Source organism: Ruditapes philippinarum, unplaced genomic scaffold (genome assembly GCF_026571515.1).
Source record: "Ruditapes philippinarum isolate M1 unplaced genomic scaffold, ASM2657151v2 ctg1353_1_1_1_1, whole genome shotgun sequence".
NCBI classification, from domain to species: domain Eukaryota; kingdom Metazoa; phylum Mollusca; class Bivalvia; order Venerida; family Veneridae; genus Ruditapes; species Ruditapes philippinarum.
In genome coordinates, this window is record NW_026861730.1 from 140330 (window position 1) to 152684 (window position 12355).

At 32.2% G+C, this 12355-nt stretch overlaps 1 protein-coding gene across 1 annotated transcript in view; it reads left to right on the top strand.

Moving 5' to 3' along the window:
• LOC132716621 (protein ELYS-like) overlaps positions 1–12355 on the top strand; it is a 54236-nt gene that overhangs the window by 3299 nt on the left and 38582 nt on the right. The window contains exons 2-6 of the mRNA XM_060699929.1: positions 4937–5055; positions 6606–6862; positions 9448–9577; positions 9952–10095; positions 12142–12322. Coding sequence (XP_060555912.1) covers positions 4937–5055; positions 6606–6862; positions 9448–9577; positions 9952–10095; positions 12142–12322 — 831 coding nt within the window. The remainder of the gene's footprint in view (positions 1–4936; positions 5056–6605; positions 6863–9447; positions 9578–9951; positions 10096–12141; positions 12323–12355) is intronic.

Here is a 12355-nt window from a genome sequence, read left to right on the forward strand (position 1 = left end):
TCTGAGTATACTCTGTTCCTACACGGATTTATATTACAAGGATCGGACACTTTCGTTTTAGCTTAAAGTCTCGTCGCGCGCATGCGCGGAATCGCACATCGGATAAAGGTGGACAGAATGAGAGATGGCGGAACGCGGGAGTGCGAAATATGACAGATTTTCACAAGAGTGTGTGGTGTTATTGCAGCATTGTGAAAATTTTTACACATATTAATGTATTGAGTACAGTATTTATTTTGTGTCGCTAAAGTATTATTATATGAAAATATGCTGATAGAACGCTGTAACGCTGAGTTAAAAAGTACCTAATTTAAAAAATATTCGCCCATTGTTAAGGCATACTCTCTACACTTTGACGCCCTTTTACTTCAAGCACAATTATTACCCGCGATTTAGATTAAGATAATTATTTTCTACATGGTTTAATGGTTGCCAATGCAAAAAAATGTTTCTTGATTGTTTTAAAACTTTTAAAAAAATTCACGTTTGAAATTTGTCTTTTTTCTGTGAATTATTTCAAAATGATTTGAACATTTTTTATTTGATTACCTGAATAATAGTATAAATATAGTATTCTACTAATAAGTGTATTAAATATATTTTCAGATCATTGAAAAAAAGCGTTCATACATAGATGAATTCATTATATTGGCAAGGAAGAAACTTTTATTGGCATACAGAACAGCTGTTTTATAATATTATTTTTTATGTTTAAACAGATTTTTTCATAGTTATCCTTCACAATTCACGTCAAATGATTTATTTGTCATACGTTTATTTTCATTATTTTTCAACGAAAGGACTATACAAATTTACTTGTATATATTCAATATATTCAATTTCATTTATAAATGTTAATAAAGAAAATAGATTTACATTGTATTTATATATATCCTCTTCAGAATCATTTTCTTATCACACATTACCATGGATTGAAGTTAAAGACCGCACGTATACAAAATATACATTCAAATTCTATTTGTTTTTTGACGATTGAGTGTTGCAATTATCACATGTAACCTGGTAATGAAAGTTTGAAAATAAAAGTTTTTCAATTATCACTTGTTACTCTGTTAATTAACCCCCTTCAAAAGTAATTAAACTTCAAAGAAATTTAAGCGATATGTGTAAAAAATAATCAAAATTACTTTTTTATTTCGCATAATACTGACTCAAACTGTAAATACTTTATTGTTTTTCTAGCTTTACATTAAAAAAATATGATTAATATCTTTCTACAGGCATTCAAATAAAAAAAAATAATTAAAATATACGAGTGACATTGTAAAGCGCCCGCAATACATTACCCGTAAAACAATTGTGCGTTAATAAATTTGACTACATAACCCAATAAATCTTAAATATTGCATCTTTGATCATGTGTGAATAAACTAACAACGGCTTCTTTTTTTTTTGAAATTGAATTTATTATGTTACCATAATAATAAATTTCGAATACCTGCGTTTTATATTAAAAAAATGTAAATTTACCGCGGATTTCGTCAAGTTAATTTTTTAATCGTCGTTGCGGACAGAGATAAAACTGTACCTTTAAAAAATAAATTAGATATTTGAATTAAACAATTATTTTTCTTCAAAATAAACTTTAAATTTCCAAAATCGGATAATAAATGGAAAAAACTATATGGTATTTTGTAAAATAGGTATCCGTTGCGAACGGGCATTTACGCTTAGCGCTGTACCTTTATCGGGTGCACGACAAGATATTTAAGCATTTATATAGGGTTAACTGGGAGTGTCCGATCCCTGTAATATAAATCCGTGGTTCCTATGATATCAAGGGTTCTATGATATCAAGGTATTTAAATTTTCTATGACTGCTAGTAAAAGCAACACATAATGATGCTCATATTTGTAAAACTTGCTCACTAGATTCATTTTCATCTGCCAATAAATTTAAATTGGTGAATAATGAATGTATTTGTGGCAAGAAAACTATTTTATAAAACCTTCATATTTGACCACCATTTTCCTTAATGGTTTTTACACAGTCAATTAAAATATGTTATAAACACATATACTGACATGTAGTCTGTTCATATTGTTTTAATTTTATAGCAAGTTAACTGTTGGAAGTTTTTCACAACTTAACCTGAAAGTTTTGAACAATCTATCCTTCCATACTTGCTTTTTTGGGTATTACCTTGATACCGTACTCCATAGTAACCTCCTCTGAAATTACCCAAAATGGCAGACATTGAAAATATTCTAAAAAATGTCATTTATATTGGTTCTTTTGAAATAATTTTTTGACAATCAGGTCTGGAAAAGGTTCAATTATAAGATGGAAGAAAAATCTCATTCATTTATGATATTTATATTTAAATATTTCCGATAAACGTTAAGTACCGTGATATCATAGAACCCCGGGCTACTTTTGAAAATTACTTGCCCTGACCCAAAGCTTGCTTGCCCAGACCTAAACCCGTAAAGTGTTGAAAACGACCATACATTAGTAAGTTTCGCGAAAAAGGGTTGGCAATCTTTGAAACCATACTCATTGTTTCACTAAAATTGGTTGGAAATAGAGGTAAAGTTAAAAGGCTAATTTAGATTTTAATATATATAATTAGGCATTTTGAAAAAAGAAAGTAAAATAAAAATTGTTATTCTGACACACAAAAAAATTCCCTATTGAATTTTGTGCAACTGATGTATAAAAATTACATTAATGTAGTACTTTCATCATAAAAGCATTTTAACAAGTTGTGAAAAGTCCGTGAAGAGCGAACAGAAACTGTGCTCCCTTTACCATGTCTAAGTCGCGAAAATATATGACAATTTTATTTACCTATTTTGGATTCTTTTTACTTTTTAATTTTTAGATCTGTTTTCCTTGTGAAAGTTGTGAATACGACTCTGTAACATATCTACAGATGAATTGTTATTATTTTCACATTTAGCTACAGGAGAAACTTTTTCTTTGAGGAAATTACAATAATTTAACAGCAAAATAAACAGCCTGAAATCGTCAAATGCTTGGAAGAAAAAACATATAGGCCTATATCAGCTACATTAAATTAAGTTCAGTGTTGTGATTTGAACTTCCACAGGGTTTAAACACTGTTAATAAGAGGTTATTCGTCAGACAACTTGATAGCCGGTCAGGGTTTTTTTCCAGTATTTTGGGAACATGACCCATACCCTTGAGATTGGGAATTTTAGCGGCATTTTGCCCACAATTTGGGGAAAAAACCCACAACATTTTCAAGTTTCCTGAGGCAATATATTCCTTTTCTGATATTATAGGATTTAGTTCACAAAAGTAGGTCTCTGGTTTTCAAATTTTTGAACTGTGTTATTGTATCACCTGTACCATTTAATCTGTAGCTGAAACAATTTGCAACAATACCCAACTTTAGCACCACTATGATACAACAATTCATACTTCAACTCGTATTTGTTGGAACTAAATAACCTTTGATCAGGGACAGGGACAACTGTATCTGACTTAAACTCGTCGCTAGAACTTTTAAAACCCCCAGACGGAACATCATTGTGGTAACTCACGGTCACCATTGAAGGCAATTTCTCACTAGTACTTGCAGTGTCATTCGCCATTACCGTTTCTGAAGTACTTTTTTCCGAGAGAGTCGCTTGCTTAAACATTAAATCAATTTTTCTGACTTGATCAGTGCTTTTTTAAAGTTTTTTAACGTGTGAGACATTTTGATTTACTTTCACTTTCGAAGGTCGTCGCTATCTTTAGACGCTCGATAAACTTATACTGAGAAATCAAGCGTCTACTTAACACGTGGGTTGTTTAGATGCCGGCTATTTGCTTAATTTTACGTTCCACAAAGATCGATTTTTTAAAAATTTTTTTTAAGTTTTCGATTGGGAATTTTTGTATCAAAATTGGGAAAAAAACATACTATTTTCAATTGGGAATATGACCGAATAATGGCTATAAAATCGGCCAAAAAAAAAACCCCTGCCGGTGTACATGTACAATTGCCCCTGCTGTGAGCTTCAGCATGTTTAGTCTCGACAAATTTGATCCATTCTAATTAAATCTAGAATTAAGATTGAAATCGTAATTTCCAAGGATTACTGGTCATAAAATTGGAATTTAATATGTTAACTAATGATTTTTTTCACTTGCCCTGTCGGACAAGTTCTTTAAAAATTCACTTGCCAGGACCAAACTTTTGGTTGTCCCGGGCAGTCGGACAACCATTAATCCATTAATGTCGAGCCTTGGTCATGGAAAAGTGTCTTGGAAAGGTAGTCCAAGAAGGCAAAATATTGTGCAACTATTTTTTGTATTTTTGATTTTTTTTTTCAAAATCTCCCCTATACATACAGTATAATAGTACTTTTTCTATGGTGAAATTTGAGCGGGGATTTTTAGCACAATTCATATTTGAATGAATTTGTTACCATACCTTTAAAGATAGTTCTGGCTTCCAAAATTTTATAAGCCGCTTTTCAACATTTTTGTTACCCTTGTCCTAGTCCTATAACATAAGATGTTTCCGTTCGAACTACCTACACTCCAACGTCTTATAGACTTCTTCACGGGATTATGGATAAATAGTTCTTTACTTTTATCATCTATATTATTATGTATGATGTAAAAAAATCAAAGAACCTTAATATTTCTTAAAAAACGTTCAAAGTGCAAATTGCTGACAGTATGATGATGAGGCTTCTGTGAAAAATTATTGAAAACCTGGTTTTGTCGCATCACAGTCATTTCTTGTTGGAGTTATGCTGGTGGCCCTTATGGCTTTTCAATTTAAAATTTTTGTTAACACTGGTTGTATTAAACAGATAAGTGTTAAAAACATATGCGATGCTCTTGTTTTCCTTGTATTTGTATATTGATATCATATGATCATAATTATTATCTTGTTAAGCTGAAGGAATCTTATGGTAATGAGAATCAGTATTTGTTTTTATGTTGCTTTAGGGTGACAATGAGACCTGGTGTTGAGCCACATCATGTCTCTGACATGAAACCATTTCTACCATCAACATTAGCATGTTTGGAGGATCAGCCTGCTGGTGCTTTCTCAGGAGTTTTCAAAGGTAAACCTCAATTAGTTGTTGCTTAAAGTTACATGGAAAAAAAAAACTGATGTAGACTACAGTATACAATGTATAATACTATGACAAGGCAAGAATCTTATGTTAGCCAATATGTTTATTGTGCTGTTGCAGGTACACACTGTCCAATCCCCAAGAAATTTTCTTTTAAAGTCCTGCGAGTTTACCCCATATGAAAATAACATAGATCTGTTCTGTCTGACAGAATTCTTTGATGAAATTTCAATGTTTTTTTGAAATATAATTACAACGTAAGCAATTTTGTACAAAATTTATATGCATGCACAACAGAATTTTTCTGAAGCTTCAATACATACATTTTAAAGATATTATATTTAATCATCATAATTATATGTCTTTTCTGCCTAAATTTTAATGTACATGATTGCATCTTTCTTTAATATTCTTTATAATATTTTTATCAAATAGGTTGTCTCATTAGCTACAGCTCCCCAATCTATGCTCCCCACCCTTAACCTGTGATCCCCCAACCTTAATATGTGCTCCCCCAACTTTAAAATGTGCTCCCCCACCCTTAACCTGTGCTCCCCCACCCTTAATCTGTCTTCCTCCACCCTTAACCTATGTTCCCCCACCCTTAACCTGTGTTCCCCCCCCCCTTAACCGGTGTTCCCCCATCCTTAACCTGTGTTCCCCCACCCTATTCCTGTGATCCCCCATCCTTAACCTGTGTTCCATCACCCTATACCTGTGTTCCCCCACCCTTAACCTGTGTTCACAGAGAAAAAATTAGGAAAAGGATTATAATCAAATGGTCCTAATTATGTTTTCATTGATGTATGAAACAAATTTTACATGAACCATATCATACAAAAATGCTTTGATTCATATCCAAATGTTAAAACTGCAAATTTACAATGAAACTAGCTTTTACAAACAATTTGTTTATCTGTTGTTTTTTCAGCTTATTTTAACACATTTAAGTCATACATGTATCTTGGCCTTCCATCCACATTTCCTGGATAACTAACAAGTAATTTAGATTACCAATTTCTCGACAAATAACTGACTGCTTATCCTATATGATTTGAGATAAGTAAGAAATAACTCGAGAAAAATTCGAGATTATTTGTCACCGAGATATTTTACCTTACCTAAATGTCCAACCAATGACCCATGGGTTACAAATCCAGTTCTCATCCTCCTATTGAGCTTAGCAGATTTTTGCAGAATGACAATTATAATAATAATGATTAATTAAAAAATTATAGTAACTACAATGTAAGTCAAAATAAATTTCAAGTTCAGGATCAATGTTTGGTTTAATTTATAAAATGAAGCGTACTAGATTTAGACCAGTTTTTGGGTTAAAAATGGCTGACCTAAGTAAAGTGATTGATGGGCTCCAAATAAGAGTACAGCAAGACGGACATCAGTATAAGATTGACATTTTTTCAAAATCCAAAAGCTGTCTGTCTGAAAGATAAAATTTTTCCCAATTTATAAGGCATGCATTGTTGTAAGAAAGTATAAAAATGACTGTAGTTTGAACTTGTTTTGAGTAATTATAGATGGCAAGTCTGGCTGGATTGTTAGAGGGAGTCTTCTTGAAGTGGTTGATATATCTACAAGTAAACGTTGTGCAGCATGGCAGTTTGGTCGTATCCTTAGTGATGAACACACCAATGTTACATGTGTGGAGGAGTTTAGATCCGGACAGACACGAAAGCTGCTTGTAGGCGTGTGTAATGCTTCACCTATTGGCCTCATTTGTGTGTTTGATGTTGCATTGTCAAAAGTGATCAAAGCTGTGGAGATACCACACCCTGTAAGAATCTCTTTATTTTTAAGTTAAATACTTCGTTTGATTTCTTTCCTCTCCATTTTGTAATGAAATTAGCATATTAAACAGGGGAAACAAACTCAGGCCTAGTGAAGAAGCAAACACATACAGGAGTTTATAATTATTATAAAGAAACAAACAATTGTATTACAGTTTACTTCAAGGTTTGAGTTGTATCCAAGGCTGAATGGTTATAGTAGTTATCTTATCACTTAACATACATGGGTTATATCAATGAAACAATGAACTATAAGTACTGCTGTTGTGTGGTTCTACCTTAATAATCCTACAATGTAAGGAGCAAACTTTAATATACTTTAAATTCTATAAAGACTAAGAATTTGATATACTAGTCTATTATTATATTTTTGTATAGAGGAACTGACCTTTGTACATTTGATATATGTTGACTGTCCATATTGCTGTCCTTTCTGGTTTAAAGGATTTTAAGATATACATGTACCATTTAAACAGTCCACAATGTTGAATCTTGTTGAAATTAACATCCAAACAGTATATGTACACATACTGCTGGCAAAAGGCTTCAATTAATAATCATGGCAGCGACTTCAGGGATCATCCTGGTCAGGATTTTTAGTGAGAGATTTTCTCTCATTTGAGAAATTTTGATGAGAGAAATTAGATTTTTTTGAGAGATTAAAAATAATTTTCATGATGGGCGAGGTTAAAAATATGGAAATTTCTAACTTTTTAAAAATCACTGTACATATAAACATTGTTTATCTAATGAGGATATAAGAAGATGTAGCTCTGTTTATTACAGTGATTTTTGTTTTCACTTTTTTAACACATCCTATGCCTTTTCTTTTGTGATTTTTTTAAACATAATAAAATTCTAATTGTGAAAAATAAATATAACACCTTTATTCTGAAATATAAAAGAATTATACATGGATATCTACTACAACTATTATTTGCAGTCAATGTTCCTAATGGACAACACTGTACTGTACAGAAGTGATTGTTGAGATTTGAAGAATATTTTTATAACCTTTCATTTTGTTTTCTTTATGATTCTCTTCACACACCTCCCTCCATTAAAAAATATACCTGAACACATAATGACAAATATCTCCATATCCACAAATATAAACAATAACTAAAGTAATTTTTATTCATAAACATCATTTTTAGTGTTATAAAACACCTTTAAATAACACTCGGCTTCCTTTTAGTATTTTTTTTAATCACGACATCGCGAAAATATGTGACAAATGAATATTTGTCTGTCTTCCGCTGAAACATTCACAATTCTAGCTGTTGCTGATTGCAATTATATAAAATTAAATATTTTTGTTCAATAAAAGAACATTTATTATCGGCTATTTCATCAGGAATCGTAAAACAAAATTTTTAAATTTGTCCTTTACGGCAAAATTTACCGTGGTTGATGTGACATTTAGAAGACAAATTTTACCGGTAGATTTTTTTTTGACATGTCCATTTTTATGTTAGTCTGTGTCTAAAATTTTTTATTAAAATCAATTAAAAGTGTTTTGTGTAAATTCTCGACTTACAGATAGATAAAGGTTAGCCATCATACAGTATTTCTGTACGGTGAATTTGCGGTCTCCGATCGGCAATTATTTTAGGCTAAATAATTCAAAGTGTTGGACTACTTTTTGGAGTTTTTTACACCGATTTCATTAATTAACAATTTGAAATTAAATTCTTGATGGGAATCGTGAATTTTTCATCATATTTTTGTGTAATTTTAGCATTCCTTAGATTGTGTTTAGACATTTTCCGGCTCAAATTGCCGTGCGAGATTTTCTCTCATTTCACAAATTTCTCTGAGATTTTGGTGATATTTTTGCGAGAAATCGCGGAAATCGCCCCCTAGAATGATCCCTGGACTTAAAGCTTGACTTTATTTTTGATATGGAAATATCTTACTCACACTGTAGTTATTGGAAGTTTGTTGAAGGTTTTTATTTCAACAGCATAGATTATTTTTCACTGAATGGTTTTACTTGAAACATCACAAAATGTTCTCAAGAACATACAATGTAGTTGTTGGTCACTATTAAAGACAAATAATTTTAGCATGATCTTTTTGTGTGAATTACGTCCCTTTGTGAAATTAGAAAAATTCTGGTTAAAGTTTTGCACACATCTATCTCCTTGGCCACTTAACTTCTGTAAAGTATTTTCTTTAACCCTTAACATGCTGAATATTTTAAATGGACTTGTCCCACTTCCATTTTTGGGACTGTCCATTATCAATTTTAGGGATATCAATTTGAATATTTAAAGTTTGTCAGCCAACAGTATAGAGCCTGGTCAGACTGCACGGAAGTGCAGGCTGGCCTGGCTCTATACTGGTGGCAAAGGCTTAACACTTTCGGTTCCAGCACTTTAAGGGCTAAACTTGAAAATTATTATCAGAATCGTAATTTAAGTTCATAGACCAAACCAGATCCTATCGATTTTTACTGAATTTATTCCCTTTTATGAACATAATTATATAATGCTTGTACCGTTAAGCTGTCAATCTGACAGGTATTGTTTTATTACATAACTACATATAAATCTTACTACAATAACAGGTTACAGAGGTGGAGGTGGTGTCTAATTTAACAGGGAATCTTGTACCAAGTTGGGCACTCAGTGAACATCTCCGGTATTTCTGTGGTCTTGTAGCTGTAGGCACAAACACAGGACAAGTCTACCTTGTTGGTAAGTATTAGGTCAGGATGCATATTTATCTGTATTTTTAAGCTAACTAATGTAAGAATTTGCATTGTCAAAGTTCTCTGTTTTTGGTCTAAAAAGTGTATTTGAAATTTTCTTTGTTCGTGTATTCATAAATTTTATCTTAATCTTAGTCAAAAAAGGAAATGCTGCAGGAAAAAATTCATGTATTGCTATCTAATTGACGTTTGATTTCAAATGCCAGTATTTATGAAGATAATTGTCTACATTGGATGCAAAGAATGAGGGAGGATTGAAAGATCAATTTATCTCATTTATTCTATGTAAACAACTTATGAGCTGCACAGAAAATAATCACTTGTTATTACTGGCTTTAAATGTTATGTTTTAATTTACAGACATGTGTACTGATGACAGTGAATTTTTCTCTGACGAAGAAGTGCCGAGTAAACTACATTTTATATCACCACGTATCCGAGACATAGAGAATCAGAGGTTTCACTGCATGTCACAGGGTCTTCATCTAGCTATGATGTTAAATGGTAGGTTTACATTTTACCCATATCATACATGCCATAATTTTTAGACTCATTTCCGGGACACTTTTGGCATTGATCAGCAAACGTATTTTTAAAAATTTTACATAGTGGCATACAACCTATATTACCGCGTATTTACAACTTGTAAATTTAATGACACCATAGACAAAGGAGACAGAATGTCAATGATTATTAACAGTTTTTCTATCTTTTTTAAGTATTTAGGCATCGTTAATTCAATCAGTCATAGAAAAGAATAAAGCTATGTTAAGTAATGACAATTAGCCATGTCGTTTACCTGAAACATTCACTGAATCTTGTAGATTTTTTCACCTCATATTTAGTGGTAATTATCAAGGTGTTTGACCACTAATAACTGCCTCCAGGCAGATTAAATTTATACTGGCCAGTTGTTAATTACAGTGTATGACACCTTCACTCAGGCAGCCACAGGGTGTAAACAATTAATCTTTTAATTGATCAAAATTATTGCCGATACTAAATTGTTTGTTGGAAGGGGCACATAGATATACCAATCAAAGGATCAGTGTCACCATTGCAATGCTGTTAGGGGATAATCGTTCGTTATTAGTGTTCTTGACTAGTTAATAAAAACTTGACAATAAAATTATATAAAAATGTAAAATTTCTTACTTCAAAGTAGATTTTTTTTTTACCGGGACATAAATCATCTCCGGGACAGACACCTTATTTCCGGGACTGTCCCGGACATCCGGGATGTTATGGCATGTATGCCCATATGATCTAAGAAGTTAAATTGGCTGTTGGCTATTGACTAGAGATTACTATTGTAACCATGTAGGACTTTGGTGTAAATTGTCTGTGAATAGTTTATGAAAGTTATACTTAAAGGCCCATTATGCCCCTTAAATGATGTTATTCTTATTTCTCAAAAGATTTTTATTGATTATGTCCTGTTCAGGTTAAAAATAGTTACTCATTGGTAGGTAACCTGAACCATCATTTGCTTCTGTTGCTTTTTGGCTTGTGTGGAAGTCATGATACTACTTTGTTTATATTTTTGTACTTTTATGTCAAATTATATCACATGCAGCTGCACTTTCGTCAGATGGTAACCATTTAAAATGCTCTAAACTCATTATTTAAATGTTATAAAACTCATATTTTTCCATTATAAAGAAGGGAAAAAAATATTTTTTTCTCAGGCATAATGGACCTTTAATCATACATTTTAATACCCACCAAATTTTATGTTTGTTTACCATTGTCCTTCCTTTGCCTATTTGTCCTTGCTTCTGTCAGACAATTTCTCTTGTGAGCAGCACCTTTATCTAGCCCATAGCCTTTTAGTAGCAACTGAATCTATCCATGGGTAAGGTCAGTCCGTGCATCCATGACAACTGCAATGTTTACTATGCAGTCAGTGCTTTATAAATTGATATTTTCCCTAAACATAATAAATGGTTTGTCCAGGTTGTAGAATAGACAAGTCCACTTAACATATTAAGCCTGGTAAGGGTTTATAACTGTGATATTTGATATATTTATACATTACCTTCCGTGGACCTTGACACCTGGGGGATATTACAGATCAATATTGTCAAGGTCACTAAGTCTTAAATGACTAAACATACTTTATGGAAAAATAATGTATGGGGCATTTATTGCATGTTTTGGGCATTGTTAACTTCAAACCACTTGCTTCTCACAGATAAAGGTTCGAGCCATGCAAGCGTTATCAGACTCTACAAGTTAAAAAGCTATCTTAGCTAGCTTTTAGAAAATTGATGGTTCTACTCGGGTGCCCGTTTGTGCCTGAAATAAAAAGAAAAAAATAAGGTTGTGTCTTACTTTTGTCAAGGTGTCATTATGGTGCATGCATTAGTACTCTAGATATAAAATACAAACTTACCTGTCTAAAGTGACTTCCAATCAGAGTTACATAATAAAGTTGCTAGGTCTTTATTTACAGAATTAAGTATTGGCATTTAAAATGTATTACATTGTATGCTGAAATGAACTACAGCTGACCAAAGTGTTTTAACAATAATACAATATCTTTTTCAGATAACATGATCAGCAGAAATGGGTTTGAGTACCAGAAACCTGATGGACTGGTTATGAAAACATTCCATACAGACTGTGTCACAGTCACCTGTCTCAAATACATTCCACAGACTGGTATACTGGTTGTAGGGTTTAGTTTTGGTTGCTACCAGCTGTGGAAACTTAATATACCAGTCCTAGAGTATGTAATCCTTAAACTTGTTTATTGACAATC